At 49.6% G+C, this 27675-nt stretch overlaps 1 protein-coding gene across 7 annotated transcripts; it reads right to left on the reverse strand.

Annotated features, from left to right (window-relative positions):
* Positions 1 to 2259: 2259 nt before the first annotated feature.
* Positions 2260 to 22089, reverse strand: MS4A10 (membrane spanning 4-domains A10). Of its 7 annotated transcripts, none has more exons than XM_061166514.1 (10): positions 21948 to 22088; positions 20682 to 21016; positions 14821 to 15038; positions 14511 to 14549; positions 14216 to 14335; positions 12932 to 12988; positions 10875 to 11000; positions 9518 to 9628; positions 7773 to 7891; positions 2260 to 2320 (listed from the first exon to the last, which is right to left on the reverse strand). In XM_061166514.1, exons 3-10 carry the CDS (start codon positions 15016 to 15018, stop codon positions 2275 to 2277), a joined length of 816 nt encoding a protein of 271 aa, XP_061022497.1. In that variant the 5' UTR covers positions 15019 to 15038; positions 20682 to 21016; positions 21948 to 22088; the 3' UTR covers positions 2260 to 2274. The 7 variants fall into 7 exon arrangements, with proteins under 7 accessions (XP_061022497.1, XP_061022493.1, XP_061022494.1 ...); XM_061166510.1 differs by having other exon boundaries at positions 10875 to 11003; XM_061166511.1 differs by having other exon boundaries at positions 10875 to 11003; positions 14821 to 15041.
* Positions 22090 to 27675: the final 5586 nt, after the last annotated feature.

Raw genomic sequence — 27675 nt, forward strand, 5'->3', positions numbered from 1 at the left:
CCCTCTCCCCTCCCTCTGGTGCCTTTGCCCACACCATTTTCCTCTGCCAGGACACCATTCCCCCCTCTGGGGCTCAGCAAGTTCTCCAGTCCTCCTGCAGCATGGCCCTGGCTGCCCTGTCCCCTCTGTGTTCCCACCACACCCTGTCCTGCGTGTCCTAATTTCACTATGTTGTCCTATGTTTATTTCTCACTCCCCAGAGCCAGTCAAGAAGGGCTTTTCCATCTCTGTTTCAAGGAGGTGAAGGGGCTGGACTTGGCAGTCAATCAAACAAAGGCTTGAGTCCCACTTCTGCCACCAAGGAGTTGCGTTACACAACCTCTTTAGGCTGCAGTGATCTGTAAAATTGGGGCAACCCCAGACCTTTCCTTATAAGATCCTGGAGGACTAAGAGATGGTGCTAACAAATTGGTCAGTCACCTCTGACATAAATAAACCAACAAACAGAGGGAGCACCGCAGAGTGGTCATCAGTTCAGGGTCTGGCATCTGACTGAGGATAATTCCTGGTTCTACCACTCCCTTGCTGTGTGACTTCAGTAAATTAGGTAACCTCTCTGTGTTTGAGTTTCCTCAACTGTAAACTTGTTTTTGTGAGGATTTCTTATAAAAGACCTAGGATGGTGGCTGGCGCTGTGAAAACACTCAATCAAGGTTAGTTACTGGAGTGGAATAAAATTCCTTAATGGTTGTTCTCAGGTGATCCGTCTTCACACCAGCCAAAGATAATTCTACAATGTCTACCCATCTCTGCAACTTCTTTGTGTCTGTGTGTCTGGGATAGACTTAGAAGGTGTCAGTTTGGTGAGGCTACTGTTGCCTGTTGTTATTCAATCAAACACTAATCTGGGTGTGGCTGTGAAGGTAGTGTGTAGCTGTGATTGAATCCACAGTCAGTTGACTGTTAGGTAAAGGAGATTTTCCTGGATAACCTGGGTGGGATCTGATTCCATCAGTTGAAAGGATTAGAGTGGAACTGAGGATTCCCTGGTGAAGAAGAAACTCCTCTGTGCATGGCAGGTCCATGCCGGGAAAATCCAATACGTCCTTCCTGACTGTCCGTCCAGCCCCACAACCCCAGGAGCCGATTCTCTGCAACAAATCTCAATGTGTATCTCCCACCGGCTCTGTTTCTCCTAGCAGGGACCTGGCACTGAGCAGGCAGTTTGCTACTGGATGAATTCAGGGCAGCAGGATGCTAGGAAGGGAGCGGGGAGGCGGGAGGGAGTGATGGCGGCCCTCTGGAGGTGGTGGGGATGCGAGGGCGAGGGCGTGGGCTGAAGGCTGAGGCAGCCTGGACCCTATGCCCGGGAATGCCCTACCCCTGGTCAGCACTGGGCAGTCTTCAGTCCTCCATTAACACAACCTCCAGAGAAAAGGCTGAGCCGCACCCTGACCCTGCCCGCCCTGTGTTCCACATCAGGTCCTCCTTACATTTTTCCTAACCCCTCTTGGTTTCCCTTTCAGCAGTTTCATGTCTATTGGTGCGATTGTTTGATTACTGCCTGTCTCCCCCACCAGAATCTAATCTCAAAGAGCTTGAGGACTATGTAAGGGTTTGCTGGGGGTGGTCCTCTCCCCTCTCCGGAGGTGGAACAGGTGAAGTGCAGTCTTTACCTGTGGAAGAAGGGAATGAATGAATGCAAGGCTGCTCTGCCTCCATCACCTGCCTTGAGGACAGGGGTGCAGGATGGCAGTGTGGGGAAGGAGGAGGGGCATGACTCTGTGGTTTCTCCAGTTATCCAGTAGGGGTGGGGTTAGTGTTTGCAGGATTACCCTATAGACAAGAGGCCATAGGTTTGGGGAAAGATTAGGGTGGGGATTGTCTGCAGTTAGTGATCGGCCTTCTTCCTGCTCTCAGGCTCCCAGGAAAGAGGGTGGGCAAGGCTGTGGAGCACCGCATGGTGGGCAGGGCTGGAATTTGCTCCCACGTCTCCAGACAGCCACGCTGCCCATCACACCCTTTCTTTCATCTTTTCGTTGTTAGTTGCTCAGTCATGTTCAACTCTTTGCAACCCTGTGGACTATAGCCTGCCAGGCTCCTCTGTCCATGGAATTTTTCAGGCAAGAATACTGCGGTGGGTAGCCACTCTCTTCTCCAGGGGATCTTCCCGATCCAGGGAACAAACTCCCAGTCTCCCTCACTGTAGAAAGATTCTTTACTGTCTGAGCCACCAGGGCCTTTTTGGCATGCGCCTCAAAGACCACATTTGTCTCAAACATTTGCATGGCTCTTGGCTGTCTGTGGTGCTTCCATGGAGTCCAGTGACTTTTATCAATACTTCATTTTCTGTCCTAAAGCGAACTTCAACCTGCCGAAGCTGCAGGTTAGAAGAGGAGAAAAAAGGTAAGTCAGTGACTGAAACCAGAGGTGACAACCAGAAGCAGCAACAGGGGAGGTGACAAAGCAGATAGGGGAATTTGAAGGACTTCAAACCCCAGGAATATTTGGTGCAAGGGCAAGTGATCTTGACTGCATCCATGTACAAAGGAATTTTATAAGACTGCACAGAGGATCCTGTTCCAGGAAACCGAAAACCTGAGCTACAACCACTTGGGAAATGGTCTGTTTGGGAGGGCAGGGCTCCCATGACCTGCGAAGGCTGACTTTGCCATGTAGCCAGAAATTGTAGCTGCCCATACCTGCAGGTCTCATCTGACCAGTGAAAGGGCAGGTCCCCGGGAGCACGGGCCATGCTAGAGCTGCGTTAGGGCAATGTCAAGAGGTAGCCCTTCAGTTTGGAGCCAGATTGTCTGTGTCCAAATCCCATCTCTGCTACTTGGTTTATTTTTTTTTTTTTAATTTAATTGAAGTATAGATGATTTACAGTTCAGTTCTGTTCAGTTCAGTTTCTCAGTCGTGTCCGACTCTTTGCGACCCCGTGAATCACAGCACACCAGGCCTCCCTGTCCATCACCAACTCCCAGAGTTTACTCAAACCCATGTCCATCAAGTCAGTGATGCCATCCAGCCATCTCATCCTCTGTCGTTCCCTTCTCCTCCTGCCCCCAATCCCTCCCAGCATCAGGGTCTTTTCCAATGAGGCAAGTCTACGCATGAGGTGGCCAAAGTATTGGAGTTTCAGCTTCAGCATCAGTCCTTCCAATGAACACCCAGGACTGATATCCTTTAGGATGGACTGGTTGGATCTCCTTGCTGTCCAAGGGACTCTCAAGAGTCTTCTCCAACACCACAGTTCAAAAGCATCAATTTTTCGGCACTCAACTTTGCTTCAGAGTCCAACTCTCACATCCATACATGACCACTGGAAAAACCATAGCCTTGACCAGACAGACATTTGTTGGCAAAGTAATGTCTCTGCTTTTTAATATGTTATCTAAGTTGGTCATAACTTTCCTTCCAAGGAGTAAGTGTCTTTTAATTTCATGGCTGCAATCACCATCTGCAGTGATTTTGGAGCCCAAAAAAATAAAGTCTGACACTGTTTCCCCATCTATTTCCCATGAAGTGATGGGACCAGATGCTATGATCTTAGTTTTCGAATGTTGAGCTTTAAGCCAACTTTTTCACTCTCCTCTTTCACTTTCATCAAGAGGCTTTTTAGTTCCTCTTCACTTTCTGCCATAAGGGTGGTGTCATCTGCATATCTGAGGTTATTGATATTTCTCCGGGCAACCTTGATTCCAGCTTGTGCTTCTTCCAGTCCAGCGTTTCTCATGATGTACTCTGCATATAAGTTAAATAAGCAGGGTGACAACATACAGCCTTGATGTACTCGTTTTTCTATTTGGAACCAGTCTGTTGTTCCATGTCCAGTTCTAACTGTTGCTTCCTGACCTGCATATAGGTTTCTCAAGAGTCAGGACAGGTGGTCTGGTATTCCCATCTCTTTCAGAATTTCCCACAGTTTATTGTGATCCACACAGCCAAAGGCTTTGGCATGGTCAAGAAAGCAGAAATATATGTTTTTCTGGAACTCTCTTGCTTTTTCGATGATCCAGCGGATGTTGGCAGTTTGATCTCTGGTTCCTCTGCCTTTTCTAAAACCAACTTGAACATCTGGAAGTTCACAGTTCATGTATTGCTGAAGCCTGGCTTGGAGAATTTGGAGCATTACTTTACTAGCATGTGAGATGAGTGCAATTGTGCAGTAGTTCAAGCATTCTTTGGCATTGCCTTTCTTAGGGATTGGAATGAAAACTGACCTTTTCCAGTCCTGTGGCCACTGCTGAGTTTTCCAAATTTGCTGACATATTGAGTGCAGCACTTTCACAGCATCATCTTTCAGGATTTGAAATAGCTCAACTGGAATTCCATCACCTCCACTAGCTTTGTTCGTAGTGATGCTTTCTAAGGCCCACTTGACTTCACATTCCAGGATGTCTGGCTCTAGGTGAGTGATCACGCCATTGTGATTATCTGGGTCATGAAGATCTTTTTTGTATAGTTCTTCTGTGTATTCTTGCCACCTCTTAATATCTTCTGCTTCTGTTAGGTCCATACCATTTCTGTCCTTTATTGAACACATCTTTGCATGAAATGTTCCCTTGGTATGTCTAATTTTCTTGAAGAGATCTCTAGTCTTTCCCATTCTATTGTTTTCCTCTATTTCTTTGCATTGATCGCTGAGGAAGGCTTTCTTATCTCTCCTGGCTATTCTTTGGAACTCTGCATTCAAATGGGTATATCTTTCCTTTTCTCCTTTGCTTTTCTCTTCTTTTCTTTTCACAGCTATTTGTAAGGCCTCCTCAGACAACCATTTTGCCTTTTTGCATTTCTTTTCATGGGGATGGTCTTGATCCCTGTCTCCTGTACAATGTCATGAACCTCCGGCCATAGTTCATCAGGCACTCTGTCTATCAGATCTAGTCCCTTGAATCTATTTCTCACTTCCACTGTATAGTCATAAGGGATTTGATTTAGTCATACCTGAATGGTCTAGTGGTTTCCCCTACTTTCTTCAGTTTAAGTCTGAATTTGGCAATAAGGAGTTCATGATCTGAGCCACAGTCAGCTCCTAGTCTTGTTTTTGCTGACTCTATAGAGCTTCTCCATCTTTGGCTGCAAAGAATATATAATCAATCTGATTTTGGTGTTGACCATCTGGTGATGTCCATGTGTAGAGTCTTCTCTTGTGTTGTTGGAAGAGGGTGTTTGCTACGACCAGTGCATTCTCTTGGCAAAACTCTATTAGCCTTTGCCCTGCTTCATTCTGTACTCCAAGGCCAAATTTGCCAGTTACTCCAGGTGACTTCCTACTTTTGCATTCCAGTCCCCTATAATGAAAAGGACATCTTTTTTGGGTGTTAGTTCTAAAAGGTCTTTTAGGTCTTCATAGAACCTTTCAACTTCAGCTTATTCAGCATTACTGGTTGGGGCATAGGCTTGGATTACCATGATATTGAATGGTTTGCCTTGGAAATGAACAGAGATCATTCTGTCGTTTTTGAGATTGCATCCAAGTACTGCATTTTGGACTCTTTTGTTGACCATGATGGCTACTCCATTTCTTCTAAGGGATTCCTGCCCACAGTAGTAAATATAATGGTCATCTGAGTTAAATTCACCCATTCCAGTCCATTTTAGTTCGCTGATTCCTAGTATGTCAACATTCACCCTTGCCATCTCCTGTTTGACCACTTCCAATTTGCCTTGATTCATGGACCTAAAATTCCAGGTTCCTATGCAATATTGCTCTTTATAGCATCGGACCTTGCTTCTATCACCAGTCATATCCACAACTGGGTATTGCTTTTGCTTTGGCTCCATCCCTCCATTCTTTCTGGAGTTATTTCTCCACTGATCTCGAGTAACATATTGGGCATCTACCCAGTTCCTCTTTCAGTATCCTGTCATTTTGCCTTTTCATACTGTCCATGGGGTTCTCAAGGCAAGAATACCGAAGTGGTTTGCCATTCCCTTCTCCAGTGGACCACGTTCTGTCAGACCTCTCCACCATGACCTGTCCGTCTTGGGTGGCCCCACACGGCATGGCTTAGTTTCACTGAGTTAGACAAGGCTGTTGTCCGTGTGATCAGATTGGCTAGTTTTCTGTGATTATGGTTTCAGTGCGACTGCCCTTTGATGCCCTCTTGCAACACCTACTGTCTTAATGCGGTGCTAATTTCTGCTGTATAGCAAAGTGACTCCGTTATACATACATTCTTTTATATGCTTTTCCATTGTGGTTTTTCATGGGATATTGAATACAGTCCCTATGCTACAGAGTATTGTTGTTTACCCATTCTCTAGGTAACAGTTTACATCTCTAATCCCAAACTCCCACTCCATCCTTTCCCCACTCACCTCTCCCTTGGAAACCCCAAATCTGTTCTCTATGTCTTTGAGTCTGTTTCTCGTTCATAGATAGGTTAATTTGTGTAGTATTTTAGATTCTACCTATAAGTGATAGCATATGGTATTCGTCTTTCTCTTTTTGACTTACTTCACTTAACAGAATAATCTCTAGGTTCATCTGTGTTGCTGCAAACGTATAGCTGGCTGCCTTGGGACAACCTGCTTTACTTCTCCAATCCTGCGTGAAATGGGGATGGCAACAGAACCTACATCGCAGATTGATGGGAGGATTAGACTACATCATCAATGGCCCAGAGTCATAGCCCAGTAAGGATTCAAAGAGCGAGCTCTGCAAATCCATGTGGAGAGCGTCCAGGTGGAGGAAGGGCAAGGGGATGGCTCAGAGGCAGGGGTGTGCCAGGGATATGTGTGGGATCACCAGGAAGCCAGGTGGCGGTACAGAGTGGGCAAGAGGCAGAGGGAAGCAGGTGAGATCACACAGGTGGGGGCAGCAAGTTGCTGTTTTATTTGTTTATTTATTTATTTTTTTAACATGCTTACGTGATTTTTGTGGTTGGCTTCTTTTTATGGAAAGATACTGACTTCCTGTTTATTGCAGATACAAAGTACCTGGCTAACTTTATTGTATGTGAGAAAAAAAGGCAATTTAAGGAAACAAATGGAATACAGTACAGTAAAGCAAACTCATGAAGACTGTTCCTGGATGACTGAAATTTGGGAAATGAGAAAGGTGGGTCTCTTCCCACCCCCCACCTCATTCACTCAGCCCAAGTAGGTGCAGAATTTTGAGGCTGAAACTTCACGATAACCTGTCACAGCTGAGATTCTGAACTTGTCTCTGATTTCAGAGCTTTCCAGCTGGATCACCTCACCTGCCCACCACCTTACTGTACAGATGGAGACACTGAGGCCTGGGTGGGGAGAGGGAGGGGCAGGGAGAAACATTGACGGTTTGGTGGGAAGAGCTGGTCAGTTTCTGTCTGACTCAGTGCCTCTGCTGCCACCCATCCCACCCCTACCCCTGCCCCGGAATCCAGGGATTCAGGTACCCAAGTTCTTGCAGAGACCTCTCGGTAGGATGAGTTGAGGGGAAACGGTGCCTCCCTGGGTTCTCAGGGACCTTCTGTGGCTCCACTCACAGCCCCATGTGGACAGGCTCCCAGAGCAGCCATCACTGACTGGGGTAAGCAGACTGGTGAAGAGGGTGCCAGGGTTTGCTGGCCCAGAGGTCCACTCCTGGGGCTGGCCAGGTGGGTGGGCAGCACCCGGCTGTGCTCTGGTCCAGCAGAAATGTTACAGCGGGTGGGGGCCTGGAGATTCCTTCTGGGATGAGGGGCTGGGCTGGGTCCTTGGCTCGGCTACCAGCATGGGGCAGACATTTCTAGCAATGACACTGTTTGCCCCTTCCTCGTAACTGCCCCTTGGAACCAGTTCATATCAGCCAGGGAGATGGGGTGAATTTGGACAGTGTGGGGATCCCAGGGCCTCTTCACCTCCTCTCCTGCTCGTCCTGCAGGTCGCCTTGAGTGACGTCCTCGTAGGATGGTGGAGGCATCACTGACTGCTCCTTGAGCTCCAATGGTGAGTCAGGGACAAGGGACAGGTCATCCTCCTGCCAAAGAGAGAAGACACTGTCCCTGATGCTCCGATGTGAGGAGCACGTGGTGATCAACAAAGCCCTTCCCGATGGTTCACTTGCTGGAGCCTCAAGTCCCCATGAAGGTGGGGAAACTGACACAAGCAAGGCCCCTTCTCGCTCTCTGATGCCTTATCAAGAAGACTTCCTGCCAGACAGCCAGGCAGTGACTGAGACAACTTATTTGCTTGGTGTGAGTAAAACTCAAATGCAAAGTCATGTCAGTGCTATGTAAAAACTCAGAACATCATGGCCCTAACATGAAAACAATTGAAGTGCTAACCTTGCAGAATTACGGGGAATCTAGACCAAATATATATATATATATATATATATATATATATATTTTTTTTTTTTTTTTTACAGTGTTCTACAGTTAAGATTATAGTGTGATTTTTTTTTTTCCCCTTCAAAGAAATGAGCCTAGGATATCACTTTTGGGGTGGGGAGAGACTAGTCTTTTATTTCTAAATCTTTTTGGTCCCAGCCTGCCATTCTGCCAGCCTTACAGGTACTCGAGGGCTTGGCTCTGGGTGAAACATGCCTCGGCCTGAGTCCTGGATTTCCTTACAGGTGTTTGACCTTGGAAAGTGACGTGGCCTCTTTACTTATCTGTAGAATGGTTTACTTATCTGTAGAATGGGGGGAAGGTTGTGAGGCGAGCAGAAGTAAGGAAGCTTAGATTAGGAGTAGGCCTTCCTACTTGGTAAGATTATCAGGCCACCTGGATACAACCAATTAGCCAATTAGGACCAATTAGCTTTCACTTAATACTGACCGCTGGTTGCCAGTTGGGAAATTAGGAACGGGGCGGAAACCCCCAGGAAAGTCCCGCGCGGGAAAGTATTGACCAATGAAATTGCTTTGCAAACATGTAACCAATCCGCTTCTCACCCTATAAATTTGTGTAACAGCTTGGGCTCGGGGCTCTCTGACCCACACCACTGCGTTGGTTGTGGGCGGAGAGTCCTGGCTCGAGTCAGTAATAAACTTCCCTTCCTGCGAGTTGCATTGTCTTGGAGGCCTTCTCTCTTCCTGCTCGGGGATTTGGACATCTGGCATAACAGGTCAGTGCCCACTTCAAAGGGCAGTTGACAAGATTATGTTAAATAAGTCATGCTTCTCTCACATGCTTAACAGACAGGGTACTTGGTATCCCTGAAGTCCTCAGTCCCTGTGATCCCCCATTCGCTGGCTCCCACCACAGCCACACCCCACAATGTACTGTGGCTCCACCAGCCTTCCCTGGCAGGTCTCCGAGCCATTGCCCCTGCTGTTCCCTCTGCTACAGGTCCCTCTCCCATCCCACCTGCAGGCCCAGAGCCTGCCCGTCTCCACGGATCTCCCCCATAAGGTCTCCAAGGGCTTGAGGGCTGGGAGCACAGTGGCCTGTTGGTCTGAGCATCCGTGGCCTTTCCTCCTCAGTGGCCCCACACTTTTCACCTTGAATTGGCACCCTCCCCCATCCCGTGCCTTGTCTCCCCTACTAGACTGTGGGCTGCCTCTGTGTGTGGTCCAACTTACTGGGCAACACCCCTCTGCCTGCTGCTCCCCTTTCTGTGCCCTCCATAGCCTCGTTCCCCATCTCCTGGAGGCCCTCACCTCTGCAGACAGGCGGGCATCCTTGTATGCCATGACGGCCATGAGCCCTGGAAGGAAGACCTCCACACAGGTGACACAGAGGAGGGCCAGCACTAGCCTCTGGATGTGGACCTGGGAGGGAAAGGGGAGGGAGAGGTGAGTGAGCCTTCACTGGGTGTCCACCCATCACCTGGGCATGGGCAGCAGTCAGACCTGCCGGCAAGGACAGTGGGATTTCAGCTCCCAGGTGTGCCCAGGAGGCAGGGTGTGGCTCAGCTCTATGCCCAGCACTGGCACCCATGGGTCCCCGGGGCATAGTGTCTGAGGACTGGGGTTTTCTCGTGGGCCCCTGGTAGAATGGCAGGTGGCCTTCAGCATCATCTCATCCAATCCCACTTAAACGGGGATATCTAAGCTCAGGAAGAAGCAGCATCGCTTACAGCAGGGGAGGGGAAGAACTGGGTTGAGGATCACCATACAGCTGGGATACCTCTTGGGGCCGCGAGCATCCGGTCGGGAATGTGTGCATGTGTGTGTCTGTGCATGTGTGTCCATGTGTGTGCTCAACCTGTGTGAGCATGCTGGAGGGCGATAAGGAATAGTGAACCACCGTGGTCAGAACACTTGGAAACTGACCTTGAGGCCAGCAGCCACCCTCATGGAACGGCTGGCCCACCTGCTTCAGGAGTGAGTGCATGCGTGCTAAGCTGCTTCAATCATGTCCGACTCTTTGCAACCCCGTGGACTGTAGCCCACCAGGCTCCTCTGTCCATGGGATTCTCCAGGCAAGAATACTGGAGCGGGTGGCCATGCCCTCCTCCTGGTTCAGGGGAGGCTGTGGCTAAGAGAGCACTGAGCTTGAAGTCTAGACCCTGCTGAGTCCTTGCTGCACCTCTGCCTTGCAGTGTGGCCTTGATCCACTAGTTTAGCTTCTCTGGACCTCAGTGTTCACTTCCATAAAATGGGGGTAACAAGGTGAAGTCGGCTAGCTCTGCAAGGCTACTGTAAGGTTCACAGTTATTGGGGTCCCTGGGGCTATACTATTTATAGAGCCTTGAACAAAGAATCAGCAGTCCTAGATTATGGTCCTGAATTTGCTGCCAACTTGCTACTTGACCTCAGGCAGGCCCCTCCCCCTCTCTGGGCTTCAGTTTCCTCAATGATTAAAGTGGGAGCTGTGAGTCCAGGCCCTGTCCAGCTCCTTGATGCCGACCAGCGAGAAGGCCAATATCATCTCTGTACCTTGGGGTGGGGGGATGGGCTGGCCACCCATGCTGGGCTCCAGATGAGGTTTTCTGAGAGCTAGAAACTTCCTCTGAGCCAAGCCCAAGGCAGGCTTTCCTGGAAATCAGAGGACCCTTGGGGGCTGGACACTCACAGTATCATTGGGGTACGGTTTCCAGATAGGGAACTCAAACGGAGTCTCCAGAAAGAGGTCCTTGGCAATGACAAAGAGGCCAGCCAGCACGCAGATGAAGCTGATGGAGTTTGCTATGAGGCACATCTTCTATAAGCAAAGAAGAAATAACAATCATTGTCCAAAGGCTACAGACGGAGTCTAAGTCCTCTTCCCCGGCCAGCCAGTAGCTCACCCTGGGACCTCAGGAAAATGTTGCCCATCTCCAGGCCTGAGGCTCCTCACGCTAACATGGCTTTCTGAGCCAGCTGACCACCAAGGAAGCCCCCACCAGCCCTTATCTTCCATGGTGGCGTCCCCAAGCTCTGGGTTCTGATGCCTGATGATCTGAGGTGGAGCTGACATAGTCATAGCAATAAAGTGTGCAATAAATGTAATGTGTTTGAGTCATTGTGAAACTTCCTGCCACCCCCCCCCCCCAATCTGTGGAAAAAAAACCTGTTCTATTGGATGGGATCAGGAGAATCAAAGGACTGCTGCTGGGTCCCTAGGTTTTGTAACAAAGAAGGATGTTCCCACCACCATCTCCCTCTCAAAGCTGTCCCCAGTCATCTTGGCATCAGATATGCCAACTGATGCTTGCAATGCGGGAGACCTGGGTTCTATCCCTGGGTTGGGAAGATCCCCTAGAAAAGGGAACAGCTACACACTCCAGTATTCTGGCCCAGAGAATTCCTTGAACTGTATAGTCCATGGGGTCGCCATGAGTTGGACATGACATGTCTGAGTGACTTTCGCTTTCACTTTCTCAGGCATCCAAATGCCCCCCTCCTCCACAGGAAAGGCCAGGACGAGCCCTGATGGTCCCCTATCCTCTCTCACTCAGATCTGCCTCCTCCGCCACCTACCGTGGCCCCTGAAATGCCTCTGTTTGTCCTTATCTTGGGTTATTTGTGCATTATTCCATGAGCCTCTTGCCAAGTGCAAACCCCTGTAACAGGGGAAGAGTATGAACATAAGGCTCCTCCAAGCCCTTGTGCTAGAGTGGATTTCTCTGCAGTAGGTGTTTCCCTAGGCTCAGGTGTAGGAAGTGGGGACACTTTTGGTTCTGCAAGGGGCCCAGCCCAGGAGGAAGAGCCAGGGCTTTGCCAAGTATCTCCTGCTTCTGCTCTAGGTAAATATATGCCCTTCTGATGTGATCCATGAGAGGGCAGAGGGCAGCCACCACCCAGCCCAGGCTGGGGGGCCATGAGTGTGGACCCAGACAGGGCTTGGGGGTGGAGGGTGGGCTAAGGCCATGACACAGGGCTGGTGGGCTGGTCCTTCCACCCCCCATCCACCTCCATCCACCCAGGCTTGTGAGGGTGCCCACTCTGCCTCCCTCGGCCACCCCAGGCTAGAAAGATGCCCAGACACCTGCTGCCCAAGCTTAGTGCATGGGCAAGGGAGACAGGAGGTCCAAGCAGCTGTGGGGACACAGAAGCCAGCCATGGCAGATCAGGGAAGACTACTTGGAAGAGGAGACATGTAAGCTAAGCTTTGAAGAATGATCAGAAGGAAAGTCAAAGCCGGGAGAGAATGCCCAATGGGGAGAGGGTAAGGTACTCTGGCAGAAAATAGCGCAGAGCAGGCAAGAAAGAATTGTGTCTGGCTGGGCCTTAGGGGTGAGATGTTGGTGGACCTACACCTGTGACCTGGCTTTCGGGACCCGCAGACTTGCTGACATGGGAGGTAAGCCGAGGGCACAGGGGAGCCGAGGGGTGATTGCCAGAATAGTCACCCAGGCTGCTGGATGAACAGGCTGGGTGGCACCTCCAGGCCTGGCCTGATGGGACAGTGGCCAGAGCTGGGGTGATGGAAGAGCAGCAGGTGGAGAGAACGGCAGGGAGTCGGGGTGAGAGGCAGACCTCCACGACAGGGGCTTTTCTGCTTGGACCCTCTGTGCCATCCAGAAGGCTTGTACCCATTTCTGGCAAATCCTGGCAAACTGCCTCTGGAATCCCCACTATACACGATGCCCTTTGCAACGTTAGCCCATCCTTGGGATGGGAGAGAATGGTCCTAACCCTCCAACTCACCAGATAATTTTTCTGAAACGACTCCATTGTTATTGCCAAGATCCCGGAAATGAGGAACTGTGGAACAGATTTGAAATAGTCTTAAGAGAGAGGCTGGGGTTCCTTGAAACCCACAAATTCCCTTCCCACTAAGGTCTTAAAAAAGACAACCTGTGAGGGCTGGTGGGATAGGGAACATCATTCCTCCAACAAAGGGAGCTCACCTGCCCCCACACGGTCCATCCCAGGCCCCGCTCCAGCCAGGCTACTGTTCTCTCCTGCTTCACTAGTGTAGCAACCCAGACCACCCCTCTGCAAGCAACTGAACTATGGCTCCCACGCCAAGCCTCGCTCCTTTCTTGGATCCTACAGTTTGGAGGATATTAGCTCTTGGTTCCAGGGTCTCTGGTATTTTTCTTCAATTATTCTTTCATATGTGTGCTGAGCACCTACTATGTGCCCATCACTGGGAGCACAGGGATGGGTAGGCACCCATGTGGGGACAGTAGTTTCCCCGCTGTGCGCAGAAAGCTCAGATGGGAGCCGTGGGGACAGAAGACTGAAGTGGCAGCAGGCGAGGGGCCAGGACACGTGTCTAGGAGGTTGTCTCGGAGTTGGTAATGGGTGTAGAAGCAGGACTCCACTGTGACCCGGGATAGAAGAGGATGCCCTGGGGATCCTCCAGGGAAGGTGTGGGCAGTGGTCTCCTCTCTCCTCCCACCCTGACTGAGAGCTTTGTGCCCTGCAGACTGGCCCTGACAGAGACTCCGGGCATCAGGGATGTGTGCCCGTATCCAAAGGCCTCCGAGGAAGCCTGGGGAAGGTGCGGCTGCCCCAGCTCACATTCACCCTCCTCTGCGCTGGATGCACTTGGTAATTAGAGGAAGATGCCAAGATCTTCCCTGGTGGCTCAGCAGTAAAGCATCCACCTGCAATGCAGGGGACCTGGGTTCAATCCTGGGTCAGGAAGATCCCCTGGAGGAGGAAATGGCAACCCACTCCAGTATTCTAACAGTCCACGGTGTAGCAAAGAGTCAGACACGACTGACACAACTTAGCACGCATGCACCACTGAGAGCCCAGGGGCTGCTCCCTTGGGCTGCAGGCCCGCAGGAGCCCCTGGGAAGAAGCTGCTTCCAGTGTAACTGAGATAGTGGACGTGGAGCGAGGAGGCTGGGCAGGGGCCGAGGCGGCCTCGCTGCTATTCACTCACTCCACCCCACCCTGCACCCCCTCCCGAAAGCCAGGTCCTCGGGGCCTGCCTGCGCATCCCCAAAACCGGCCCATATTTTGACATCTACTCACAGAGGCAGCCCCCCAGAACGGATACCAACACTTCTGGACCACCAGGTGAAGGTTCTGGACGGCAGCCACCAGGTAACCTCCAATGAACAAGTACACCAGAGCGATGACCACGTGGACGGCCTGGGTGAGACAGGGGCAGGGGACAGAGAGGCGCTGTCAGGGAACTGGCCCTGATGGAGGTCGTTGAGCTCCTGCCCCAGCAAGCTGCAAAGAGCTCACTTCCTGCCTTCGAAGGGATCCTGGTGGGCCTGCAAGGAAGGACCGCTTCTCGGGAAGGCAGGTGGGAGTCACGTACCTGTCCTACCACCTGTGGCCATGGCAGTGTCTCTGGGAGCTGGGGGGATGGAAAAGAGAGGGGAAGGGGAGGAAGCTTCTTCTACTGAGGCTTCTATGAGCCACACGGAGCCAGTGTCTTGTGGATGTAGACTGCCTCTCCCATCCCTCCATGGATTTTTAAATCTTGAAAAGAGTGTTAAGTACGGTCTCAATCCCCCTCCATCCTCAGGTCTCCCTGCATTACCACCCCCACCCCTGCACCACGTGCCACCTCTACTCCATTCCCTCCCCCCGACCCCAGCACCGCACTGTAGGAAATGGACACTCACACCCAGCTCCTTGAGAACGCGACTACTCTTCCTGGGCTTCTCTCGGTGCCAGTTTGGAGGTGGGAGGTCAGGCTGGGTCACCTTCTGAGGTAGATCTGTCAGGCCAGGCGGGGTAGGGCTGAGGGCCTCCTTTGATGGGGGTCCTTCAGCTTCCGACCTGGGAGTAACTGTGGATGCTTCATTGGCTTCTGCTGCCATGACTCCAGCTGAGGACCTGGCTGCTGGCCAAGGAGAAAGGCTGGGTCAAAACTGTCTCATTTCTCAGGCTCGTGCCTGGGTGCCTGTCCCGTCTGCCCTCTGGACCAGGACTTTCCAGAACAGCAGCTGGCCTGAACTTGCTTTGACCTGGAATCCGCTGGGTCTGGGAATGGGGAGAAGCTGACTCACAGCCTCTGCCCCTTCTAGGGCAGAAAGACAAGGACCATACATACTTCCCCATCATTGCAAGACAGATTGATCCCCACCCAAACTGGCTGACTGCAGTTTGGCCAAGAGCCCAGGGTGCAGGAGGCTTGGGCAAGTGGGGGAATCTTTGTAACCAGCCCCCATCCATTGGCTTCAGTTCAGTTCAGTTCAGTTCAGTTCAGTTCAGTTGCTCAATCGTGTCCAACTCTTTGTGACCCCACAGACTGCAGCACGCCAGGCTTCCCTGTCCTTCACCAACTCCCAGAGCTTACTCAAACTCATGTCCATTGAGCTGGTGATGCCATCCAACCATCTCATCTTCTATCGTTCCCTTCTCCTCCTGCCTTCAATCTTTCCCAGCATCTGAGTCTTTCCCAATGAGTTGGCTTTTTGCATCAGGTGGCCAGAGTATTGGAGTTTCAGCTTCAGCATCAGTCCTTCCAATGAATATTCAGGACTGATTTCCTTTAGGATGGACTGGTTTGATCTCCTTGCAGTCCAAGGGACTGTCAAGAATCTCCAACACCACAGGTCAAAAGCATCAGTTCTTCGGCGCTCAGCTTTCCTTATAGTCCAACTCTCACATCCATACATGACTACTGGAAAAACCATAGCTTTGACTAGATGGACCTTTGTTAGCAAAGTAATGCCTCTGCTTTTTATTATGCTGTCTAGATTGGTCATAACTTTCCTTCCAAGGAAAAAGTGTCTTTTAATTTCCATTGACTTAGGATGAGCCAAAAGAAGGCAGATGGGAATCAAATAATTGTCCTACCACCCGGGGTGATGGTGGTGGCTCTTGGGTGTGGGGCATTAGGGAATAGAAGGGAAGGAAACTTCTGCTGAGGGCTTACAAGGAGCCAGCAGGGAGCCAGGAAGCCATTTAGCAATGACAATAAATCAACATTTACTAGAGTTTTCTCTGTTGTAAGCACCAGGATGAGCATTTTAGATGCATTACCTGATTGTATCCTCATCTCAACCCTATGGGTTGTTCTTCCTTCCATTTTGCAGATAGGGCTCAGAGAGGTTAAGCTGCCTGACAAAGGTCACACAGCCAGTAAATGACTGGACTGGGACTCAAAGCTCAGCAGACTGGCTCCAGAGCTTGGGGGCCTCCATCTTTTATGCATAGTTGCCTTATTGAATAAACGTGAATGCTCTGGATGTTTTAACAGGCATGAGAAAGGGGTTGGGGAGAAACTTTGCAGAAGGCTGAAAGTGCCACTTGCTGAGGGGCTGGATGACTCTATTGTGGGTTGATGCTGGGGCACTTCAGGGCCTGGGGGCTTCCTGGTGACTCAGTGAGAAAAGAGTTGGTGGGGGGCTGGCTTTGGGCTGTTCCCATTATTTCTAGTAAAAAAAAAAGTGGGGGGGGAGGTCATAGTCCTCTTGATCTTAATTCTGTGTGAATTCAGGAGATCCTGCTTGAGCATCCACATTTTGCTGTTTTCCTATCAAGGAGGAAGAGATTCGGGAAGAGGGAAAGAAGCTGGGAGGCACAAGTAGCCCAGGTGACTAGATCCTGGGCTGCGAGTCCTTCAGAGCCAAAGGGCCGGACGGGGCCCCAGGGTTGGTGAGCACCGGCTCCCTGTAGGCACTACCCGGGAAGGCATTTTTGCATGCTGACCTCTCGATTCTCTGGAAGCTGACTAACTCTATTCCACAGAAAAGGAAAGAGGCTTAGAGAGGTTGAGTGCTTTGGCCAAAGTCACACAGCAAAGCAGTGCCTGGAATTAGGACTGTGTGTGTTGGTCCGACTCCAGCTCTGTGCCCAGGCTGCTGGGATGTGTGATCAGTATCTCCGCCGGCCTGTGGTGACACCCCCTGGTTTAGCAGGGATGGTTGAGGAGGCTGGGCCCCCCTCCTGGCTGGGCCCCCCTCCTGGCTGGGCTCCAGAAGCAGAGCCCAGAGACGCATGGTGGCATGACTCTGCTCTGGGACTTGGGCCAGCTCTGCAAGGGAATCCATCTCTATGCCAATCCCCAGAGCCCCTCTGACACAGTGAACTGGACCCAGGGCTGCGGTTTTGGCAGAGGCCAGTATCATCATCCACTGACTGTAACCAGGCTTCTCCCCTGTACCTGGACAGGCCGAACCTAGACCTGAGCCTCAGTGCCTCTGGGAAGCACAAAAGAAGGAAGGCTTCTTGGTGGAGGCATCTTGGATGAGACAGGTTGTCCAGGGAGATAAAGTGAATGTCCCATCACTGGAAGGGTGCTTCTACTTGGCTTTCACTTTTCAGGAAGCCAAAGTAACCTTTCTCAAAGTATGTTCCATGGAACAGTGGTCCTAATGGATCAGTAGCAAAAGTGTTCCATGATCAAATAAGTTTGGGAAACCCTGGATATCTATCTTCATTCCCCTCTTTAGCATGTTAAAGGCTCTGAGAATTCCTGCAATGGAATAACTTTAATAATATTTAGGGCATTTCCCAAACTTAAAAGGCCATGATAAATGAACATTTTTTTTTTTTCTCATAGTCCAATGAATCTACACACTTGGTACTCTGTGGGGAATATTTATGGCAAGTGGCTCTAAACTTATAAACTTTAAATTCTGGTCTTCTTTGTGGCTCAGATGGTAAAGAATCTACATGCAGTGTAGGAGAACCAGGTTTGGTCCCTGGGTGGGAAAGACCCCCTGGAGAAGGAAATGGCCATCCATTCCAGTATTCTTGTCTGGAGAATTCCATGGACAGAGGAGCCTGGTGGGTTATAGTCCACAGGGTTGCAAAGAGTTGGACGTGACTGAGTGACTAACGCTTACACTTGCCCTCTTCTTGATTTTCTCATGTGCATATCATGGTGGAGGCAGGGATTGGACTGTGGTCTCTAGGGTCAGTTCCAACTCAGTAATTTTCTCATGAGACAGAGCAACTTTAAACAGCAGGAGGGGAGAGAGGTGCAGAGAGCAGGTATAGATAACCGAAGTCTCTTGTTTGTGAAGCTGAGATCCTGCTCTCTAAGAAGGACGTGGACTCTGGGTCCTCAGGAGGCAGATGCCCTGTTGTTCTGTCCGCTGCATGGCCAGAACCTGGCATAGGCTGCTCAGGGGTGGAGGTGGCTGGGAGGGGAGATGGCAAGAGACTGTCGTGGGCAGTGGGAGGAACATTTTTAGCCTTGTCCCCTCTCCAGCCCCCTCAGCCAGCTTAGGACTCCCAGGTCCAGCCAGCCTGACACCCCAGGGAACCAACCAGGGCCCATGTATCCCCTTTGTTCCTTCAGCTCCCAGGGACAGGGCAGGCAAGGACAGTAGGAGGTAGGACCCTCCAGCACCACCCCCTTCCCGAAGAATGCTCCAGATCACGAGTGCCAGACAAACCCGGGCAGGATTCTGGCTCTGTTCCCATGAACTTTGACCTTGGGCAGGTCAAACGAGATGATAACATCTCAACATCTTAGTTTCCTCACCTGTTACGTAAGGAGGGCTGGTGCCTATCCTGGGGGTAGGGGTGGGGCGGGGCTGTGAGGCCTAAGCAGGGTAACGTGTAACATGCGGGGCCTGACGCTGGCCGGCATCACCTCCTGCCTGCTGCGTGCCTAGAGTACTGCCATCGGGTTCCACTTTGTCCTGACTGGTTCTCTGTTAAGATCTGAGACACCCTGGTCTCATCATCGGGAGGGGTGATCATGGGGGGAGACAGCGTGAGAGCCTCTGGGCTCTCGGGGTGGGGGGAGAGGGATATGGGGAGGGCAGGAGAGCAACACGGATATAGAGCTAGTGCTCAGAGATTTATCTCCAGAGTGCTGAGTTCAAGACCACGGGGACCCAGGCAGCAGTGAGTAAGATCTGGCCATGGGAGTCTGTGATCAAGCAGGCAGAGAAAACCTGTACTGTGGAGGCAGGCTTCTCAGGATGTGTGTGTGTGTGTGTGTGTGTGTGTGTGTGTGTGTGTGTGTGTTTGCATGCATGCCAAGCAGAGACAGGCAGGGCTGAGAGACACAACACAGAGACACACCATGTGACCGAGGGGATGATGAGGGGACACATGCAGAGGATCAGGGTTCAGTGGATACCAGTTAGAAATCGGCCACAAACTCACCAAAGCCAGCCTCCCCCCAGGGTATCAGAACAAGGTGCTGGTGCAGAGGGGTTCACTGTCAGGAGCCAGGGTCCCTGAAGGAGACAGCGCCTCTGTTCTGAGATGGAGTCAGACCTGGATTCCAGCTCTGGCCCCGAGGGGTCTGGGGCACCTCCCTTCCCTCTCTGGGGCTCTGTGTCCTCAGCATTGTCTCTGTGTGTGAGTTACTGGGGTTGGAATGGACACGACCAAGGCTCCTCCCAGTTCCTGTGGTCTGTGACTGGCAGCAGGATGGGGCTCTAGGTGGTAAATTCCTCCCCAGGGAGAGATCCTGTTGGTTCTCCCTCCTTCCCAGATGCTCTTTACTGGGGTGGGGGTGCCCATTTCCAGCTACCATAATTGTTGACTGCTAAGGGCTCACAGCTGCCCCCTTTAAATTTTAAGTTTAAATGACACTCCAGGGACTTCCCCGGTGGTCTAGTGGTTTAGAATCCATCTTGTAATGCAGGGGATGCAGGTTCAGTCCTTGGTTGGGGAACTAGGGTCCCACATATTTTGCAGCAAATAAGCCTGCATGCTCTGGAGTCCATGTGCTCTAACTACTGAGCTCATCTACCACAACTATAGAGTCCACACGCCACAGTGAACAATCCCGTATGACATGACGAACACCCTGCATGCCACAACTAACACCCAATGCAGTCAAATAAGTAAATACAGATATACATATGCATACACACACACACACACACACATAGGGGCTTCCCAAGTGGCTCATTGGTAAAGAACCTGCCTGCCAATGCAGGAGACACAAGAGACTTGGATTTGATTCCTGAGTCAGGAAGAATCCCTGGAGGAAGAAATGGCAGCCTCCTCTCCAGTGTTCTTGCCTGGAGAATCCCATGGACAGAGCTTTAGTTCATGGGGTCACAAACAGTCAGACACGACTGAACCAGTAGACAACAACAACAACCATACATATAAAAGATTCTTAATCACACACACAAAGACATTCCCTCCCCCAATGCTGCAGCCAATGACTGGCTGGCATGGGGTAGAAAAAGCCTACCCCCTGGCCTGATGGAGAGACCCAGTCTGTGCTTCTGAATCGACACCAGTGGGATCCACTGAAACCATCAGGCAGCCAAAACCACCTCTGTCCTTGGCTTATTTCCCCTGCCCTGTCCTGCTTCCCCTGCTCTTCTCCTGAGACTCAGTTCAGTTCAGTCGCTCAATTGTGTCCAACTCTTTGCGACCCCATGAACTGCAGCACGCCAGGCCTCCCTGTCCATCACCAACCCCTGGAGTTTACTCGAACTCCTAAGACTGCTCCCTCATAAGCCAGTTGTGCCAAATCCTTGTCTCAGGCTCCACTTCTAGATAACCTGATGGGAGACCCTCTTTCCTTGTTCACACTGTGGAGTCCACTCACCTGGCCCGGGACCTCTGCTCTGAGCTCCAGCCAGGTCGTGCCCTCTGGATCTGCCTCAGTCCCACGGAGACAGCACCAGAAGATCAGAACATCTTTACAACATTAGACTTTGGATATTTTCTGTCCTGGCCCCACCTCCTTCGTGGCACAGGTGAGCTGTCAAGTCCTTCCCATCTCGCAGACCCAGGCAAGTGAAGCTCTCAGCAACTTCCGCACGTCTTTCCTTATAGTTGCAAATTTCTTTTGGAAAGTAAAATGTTGACAATTGTGCAGGTCAGATGGAGTGAAGACAGTTGTAATCTTCATATAATCAGAAGTTGAACCTTTTTAAAGACCTTTAAAAAAGTATTTATTGATTAATTTGGCTGCCCTGGGTCTTAGTTGCAACATGCGGAATCTATAGTTGCAGCATGTGGGATCTAGTTCTCTGACCAGGGATGGAACCCAGGGACCCTGCATTGGGAGTGTGGAGTCTTAGTCACTGGACAACCAGAGACATCCCTAAAAGGTTTTAATTCTGGAAAATTTAAATAATTCACAAAAGTAGAGAGAATGGCCCTGTCAATTTCCAGTGACAATTGTCAGCTCTCTGAATCTTGTTTCTCTATTCCCACTCCTTCCCAGTGGTAAACAAAGCTCAGATATCCTACTATTTTATTTGGAAATATTTTTGGCATGTGTGCGTGCTAAGTCACACAGAGAAGTGATACAGAGCCAAGTGGCCATCCTGGATCATTGAGTCACTTCAATCATGTCTGACTCTTTGTGACCCCAAGGACCACAGCCCTCCAGGCTCCTCTGTCCATGGGAATTCTCCAGGCAAGAATACTGGAATGGGTTGCCATTTCCTCCTCCAGGGGATCTTCCCGACCCAGGGATTGAATCTCCATCTCTGTGTATTGCAGGCAGATTCTTTACCACTGAGCCACTGAGAAACCTTAAACATTTTAGTATTTAAAATATAGTGAAAGTCACTCAATCGTGTCTGACTCTTTGTGATCCCATGGACTGTATAGTCCATGGAATTCTCCAGGCCAGAATACTGGAGCGGGTACCTGTTCCCTTCTCCAGGGGATCTTCCCAATCCAGGGATCGAACCTAGGTCTCCCACATTACATGCAGATTCTTTACCAGCTGAGCCACTGGGGAAGCCCATTTAAAAGATAAGGACTCTAAAAATAAGTATGACCACATGTCACAACTGAAAAGTTAAAACCGGTGAAGACCTGCTGCTCCACGGGGCCTGTTTCTGGGTGATGCACTTACCCTGCAGCCAGTCAGAGCTCTGGGGTGGCAGCCTTCTTAGAGGAAAAGTTCAACACTGGGAGGCAGGAAAACCTCTTTTTCTCTCAGTTCTTGCTACTTACTACATATTGAATATCTACTCAGTGTTCAAAGTTCTCTGACTGTCTCATCAACATCTTGTGACCTTTGATTTGCTTGACTCAGGATCCAGACCCATAAGTTGCATTAGGCTGGAGGGTGGGGCTGTCTCACTCTGCCTGGCACCCCGTCCCCATGCTGCCCCCAGCTCGGCGGCCACATTCGGGGAGGTGAGCAGACCCTTAACCAGGCGGTTCTGGTGAAGGAGGTATGGGCGGGCTTTGACCACCCTCAGCTCCCACCTTTTAGTGTTAGTTGCTTCAGTCATGTCTGACTCTTTGTGACCCCATGGACTGTAGTCTGCTGCGCTCCTCTGTCCATGGGATTTCCCAGGCAAGAATACTGGTACTGGAGTGGGTTGCCACTTCCTTCTCCAGAGGATCTTCCCAAGCCAGGGATAGAACCTGGATCTTCTTTATTGCAGGCAGATTCTTTACTGCCTGAACCACCAGGGAAGCCTTAGCTGACCACTCTCAGCTTCCACACTAGGCTCCTCTTTTCCCCTCTGACTTCTCTCTCTCTGCTGTTAATGCCAGGTGGGAATGGGGGTGGGGGCAGGGAAGTGATGCAGAACCAAGTGGCCACCCTGGATAGCCACCTACACTACACTTGCTGACTTCAGAGCTGACTCTGGGCCCCAGACTGCCTGAGTTCAAATCGCTCTTCTGTCACCGAATCCAAGATCTCTCTGCTCACCGCATGACAGGCCAATGAATCTGAGAAATGAGGGGTTGAGGCAAGGAAGAAACTTTATTAGGAAAGCCAACTGTCTGAGAAGATGGCAGGCTAGCGACTCAAAATAACCATCTTATCGGGGTCTGGATGCCAGGTTCTTTTATAGATCAGATGCACCCACTCAACAAGCACAACTTTAGTTCATGGGTTGAAGTTTTTCCAGAACCTGTGGCTTTTCACTGGGCTAGAGGCTTCTGCTTCACCACTTTTACTTACGTACAACATATAACACATACCTACACACACAAACCACCTCGCACCCTTATTCATTAACTGACCCACTCATTTATAAAACATTTAACAATCACTTGCCACCGGCCAGGCACTGTGCCATGTGCTAGGGGGCCAGGGCTGAACAAGACACTTTGAGGAGCTGGGAGGTTGTGGTCCATAGAATAATGGCTCCAAAGATGTCCACACCACGATCGCTGGAACCTGTGAATATGTCACCTTCCACAGGAAAAGGGATTTACAGAGCGATTAAGTTAAGGGTCTTGAGAAGGGATGGTTATCCTGGCTTGTCAGGTGGGTCCCATGTAATCACAGGTGTGTGTGCTAAGTCGCTTCAGTGGTGTCTGATTGTCAGTCTTCGCAATCCTTTGGACTGTAGCCCACCATGCTCCTCTGTCCATGGGGATTATCCAGGCAAGAATACTGGAATGGGTTGCCATTTCCTCCTTAAGGGGATCTTTCCCAACCCAGGGATCGAAATTGCATCTCTTATGTCTCCTACCCTGGAGGCAGGTTCTTTACCAATAACACCATCTGGGAAGAACTTGTAATCCCAAGGGTCCTTAGAAGAGGGATGCAAGAGAATCAGGGTCAGTGAGAAAGATTGGCAGGGTTACACTGCTGGCTTTGAAGATAGAGGAGTGAGTCAGAAGCCAAGGAATGTGTCAGCCCCTGGAGGCTAGAAAATGAGAGGAAATGAATTCTCCAGAGCCTCCCCAAGAAATTCAGCCCTGCCAGTAGACTGCAGACTTCCTGACCTCCAGGAAGTGGGAAAGTATTAGTTGCTCAGTCGTGCCCGACTCTTTGTGACCCCATGGACTATAGCCCATCAGGCTCCTCTGTCCATAGGATTCTCCAGGCAAGAATACTGGAGTGGGTTGCCATTCCCTACTCTAGAGGATCTTCCGGACCCAGGATTCAAACCCGAGTCTTCTGCATTACAGGCTCCGTGCTGGGCTCTCAGCACACCTGCATATCTGGGGTCTTGTCCTTGCCCCTCCGGACTATCATCTGTCTCCCTGATCATCTTCACCATTGCATTCTATCAGTTTTCTGTCCACTATAGTAATTGGTCGCAGCAGTGATAGGAAACTGATATAATGCAGTGGTGGTAATGACCAGGGAGACAGGTGATAGTTTGGAGGGGCGGGGATGGAACCCTAGATATGCAGGTGTGCTGAGAGCCCAAGATGAGCCCATAAGGCTTCCTGGAGGAAGTGGTGTCTACACTGAGGTCTGAAGGAGGGTTGGAAGCTAAGTGGGACAAATAGGAGAGTGGGCGGCAGACAGGGAACAGAGGGGTGTCACAGAGGTTCAGCATGGCTGCTGCGTGAAGTGTAAGAAAAGGTAGGCAGAGTCAAGGCTGCAGAAGTGAGTGGGCTGGGTTCTATAAACCTTCCAAGAGCATCTAGACTTTAGCCTTAGGGTGAGGAGAGCTCTAACTTGACTTTAGGCAGAGCAGTAACGCTTTTGTACTTAAAATCTCTCGGGCTGTTATCTAGTTCAGATATGGGCTGACCTAGCTTGGGTCTGAGGACAGAGGTTAGGGGTCAGGAGTCTGATGCCACGATTATATCAGGTGAAAGATGACGGTGGTTCACAGGTGCTGGGAAGGAAGATGGATGGGGACTGAGTTGAGAAAGCTAGAACAAAGAGAATCAGTGGGGCACGATTATACCTGGGCTGAGGCAGAGGCGAAACTAAGAATGATTCTCAAATTTTGTCTTGGGAAGCCGCCAAGTCTGTAGCAACATTGATTGATAAATGGCGTGAGTTTCGCTGTAGTGGAACAGTGAAAGTAGATGCTGAAGCTCTCTGAGGAGAGCTCTGGGTAGAAGACAGGGATTTGAGAATGGTCAGGATGGGGATAGATGAGATCAGGGATTTTGCTGATGTCTGTCATCCTCAGAGCCTGGATCCACAGCCAATAAGCACCTACTGAATAAACCATGAAATGAAGCGAGAGCAGTGGATAAGATCACCCAGGGGATGTGTAGAGTTCACAGAGGTGAGTCCAGTGCATAGAGGAGTGACCCCATGGACTACAGCCCTCCAGGCCCCTCCATCCATGGAATTCTCCAGGCAAGAATACTGGAGTGGATAGCCATTCCCTTCTCCAGGGGTTCTTCTCGATCCAGGGAAGATTTTTAATGAATATACCACGATTTGCTAACCTATTCTGTTGTGGATGAACATTTGAGATGTTTCAAGTTTTTGCCTTTTATGAGTAGAGCTGTCATAACAAACTTGTGTACATGTCTGGTTTGGTAGATATATTCACTCACTTCTGTTGGGTGTACATCCGACAACAGAATTGTTAGGTTATATTGCATGCTTTAACACATCCTGTGAAACATTTTTTTTCCTCCAAAGTGGTGGTATCAAAACATACTCCCACCAGCAATCTATAAGGTGAGCTCCCCAAATTCGTCAACATCTGAGTAGTCAGTCTTTTAAAATTTCAGCCATTTTGGCATGTTGGGGGTAGCTTTTTGTGGTTTTTACTTTGTATTATTCCAGTGGCTAAAGATGTTGAACACACTTATTGGTCATTTTGAGATCTTTTTCTGCAGAGTGCCTCTGCAGGTTCCTTGTCCATTTTAAATTAAGTTGCCTCCTTTTTTCTTATTTATTTTTAGGAGCTATTTATATATTTTGTATTCAAGTCCTCTGTCAGATATTATGTTTTCAAATCTCTTTTCAGTCTGTAGAGCACTTTCATGCTTATTTTTTTAATAAATAGAACTTCTTAATTTTAATAAACTCTAATTTCTAAATCTTTTCTTTTATGATTAGTTTGTGTGTGTGTGTGTCCAATTTGAAAAATCCTTGCAAAAAAAAAAGAAAGGAAAAAATCCTTGCTTATCCCAAAGTACTGAAGATATTTTCTTCTTTCTTTCTTTTTTTTTTTTAAAGAAACTCCTTTTAAGTTGCAAAATTTAGGTCTATGACCCATCTTGACTTAATGTTTATGTATGGTATGTGATGTAGGAATTGTGTTTCATTTTTTTCCCTATAACCAAATCCAATTGCTTCAGCAAAATTTACTGAAAAGAATATCTTTGTCCATTGAGTTGCAGTGGAGCCTTTGTCATAAGTCAAGTGAACTGTATAGGTGAAGATCTGTTTCTGAACTCCATTGATCTAACTGTCTAGTCACTAAAAACTATGCTGTCTTGGTTATTATTGCATTAGAGTAAGTTTTGAAATCTGGCAGTTTAAGTCCTCCACCTTTGTTTTTCTTTAAGGTTTTCTTGAATATTTTAGATCCTTATGAATATTTTAGAATTTCCATATGAACTTTAGAATTAGCTTGTCAATTTCTCCCCAGACAAAACTGTTGAAATTTTGAATGGGAATGTATTAAGTCTACAGGAAAATTTGGAGATAAATGGCGTTTTTCAAAAATTTTGAGTTTTCCAATCCATGAACATAGTATGGCTCTTCATTTATTTAGATCATCATTAATGTCTCTTTAGTAATTTTCAGAATTCTTCTGCTTCATTGGTAATTATGTCTCCAGCTCCCATTTCCTCTTAGTGGCAGGACTTAATTTTGCCAGTTATGGTAACTCAGTCACTTCCCCTGACTTCCAGTCCACAAGCATGATCTTCCTTGCTGGTTTTGCATGGTGGCCACTGTCTCCACCCTTATTTACTGTTATGCTTCAGTCTCATACAAGCCACATTGCACGTCAGCCCTCTTAGCCTCTTGCGCTTTCCCCCGGAGGACACCAGAAACTTTCTGATGCTTTTACTCATACCCACATGGGAGTGTAGGGTTCTGTCTCATGTAATCAGGCACGCCCCTGGCCATCTCAACTCCACATTCTGGCTCCATGCTGTCTGGACACGGTCATCTCCAGGGGCCTTGCTGTCTCCTCACGTTACAGCGTGGGATTTGAAGAAGCTTCAGTTCTTTAATTCCTCCTAATTGATCTGTGGTTTTTGGCCCCATCTCTGTGGAACTTAGTTAACAGGGCACAGAGATGGTAAAATCCCAGTCTGGGGCTAAGCTTTCTCTTCTTCCTCTCCCCAAACGTCTCCCCTCAATTCAGAAAAGTCTCTAATCTCCTCTATGTGTGGCAGGAAAACCATTCTTAAATATACCAACACATTTCTCCCAACTTTATAGTGTGGGGTCTTCAACTCTCAGCTCTATGTCCTCAAGTCCCTGCTCTTGATTGTGAAGCCAAATTCTGCTGTGATCCCCACCCAAATCTGCACATGCATGATCCCAGGATGGAGGGACTCCTTAAAAGGGGGCCCTTCTGACCCCAACTTCGTCCCCACTCTGTGACTGATTAGCACTTAGCCATCTAGCTGACTACTTCCTTTGGGAAGACCTCATGGAAGGAGCAACATTAATATAGGGTTTTGAAGATGGAGCAGAAGTTTGTTAAATGAAGAAGCGGGGTGCTGAGACATGCAGTCCTACCCCGGTCTCTGGGATGAAGAGACAGGAGGAGGGAGGGGAAGGAGTTGGTGGAATGCACTTGGGTTTGGGTTTGGACTGTGGGGAGCTGTATGGTAAGCACACAGACCCTGAGGTCAGATGAAGCTGGGTTCAGATCCCGGCACTGCCTTTTACCAGCTTGGTGGCCCCGTGCACATGACTTAACCTCTTCAAGGTTCCCTGTCTTCAG

Source organism: Dama dama, chromosome 2 (assembly GCF_033118175.1).
Source record: "Dama dama isolate Ldn47 chromosome 2, ASM3311817v1, whole genome shotgun sequence".
Taxonomy (NCBI): Eukaryota; Metazoa; Chordata; class Mammalia; order Artiodactyla; family Cervidae; genus Dama; species Dama dama.

Excerpts from the sequence above, each read along its gene's own strand:
- MS4A10 (XM_061166510.1), bottom strand. The coding sequence starts at position 15,018 with ATGGCAGCAGAAGCCAATGAAGCATCCACAGTTACTCCCAGGTCGGAA. Across the intron at positions 14,550-14,820 it reads GCGTTCTCAAGGAGCTGGGT|CTCCCAGAGACACTGCCATG; the intron begins GTGAGTGTCCAT and ends CCATCCCCCCAG. Across the intron at positions 11,004-12,931 it reads CGTTTCAGAAAAATTATCTG|AAGATGTGCCTCATAGCAAA; the intron begins GTGAGTTGGAGG and ends CTTTGCTTATAG.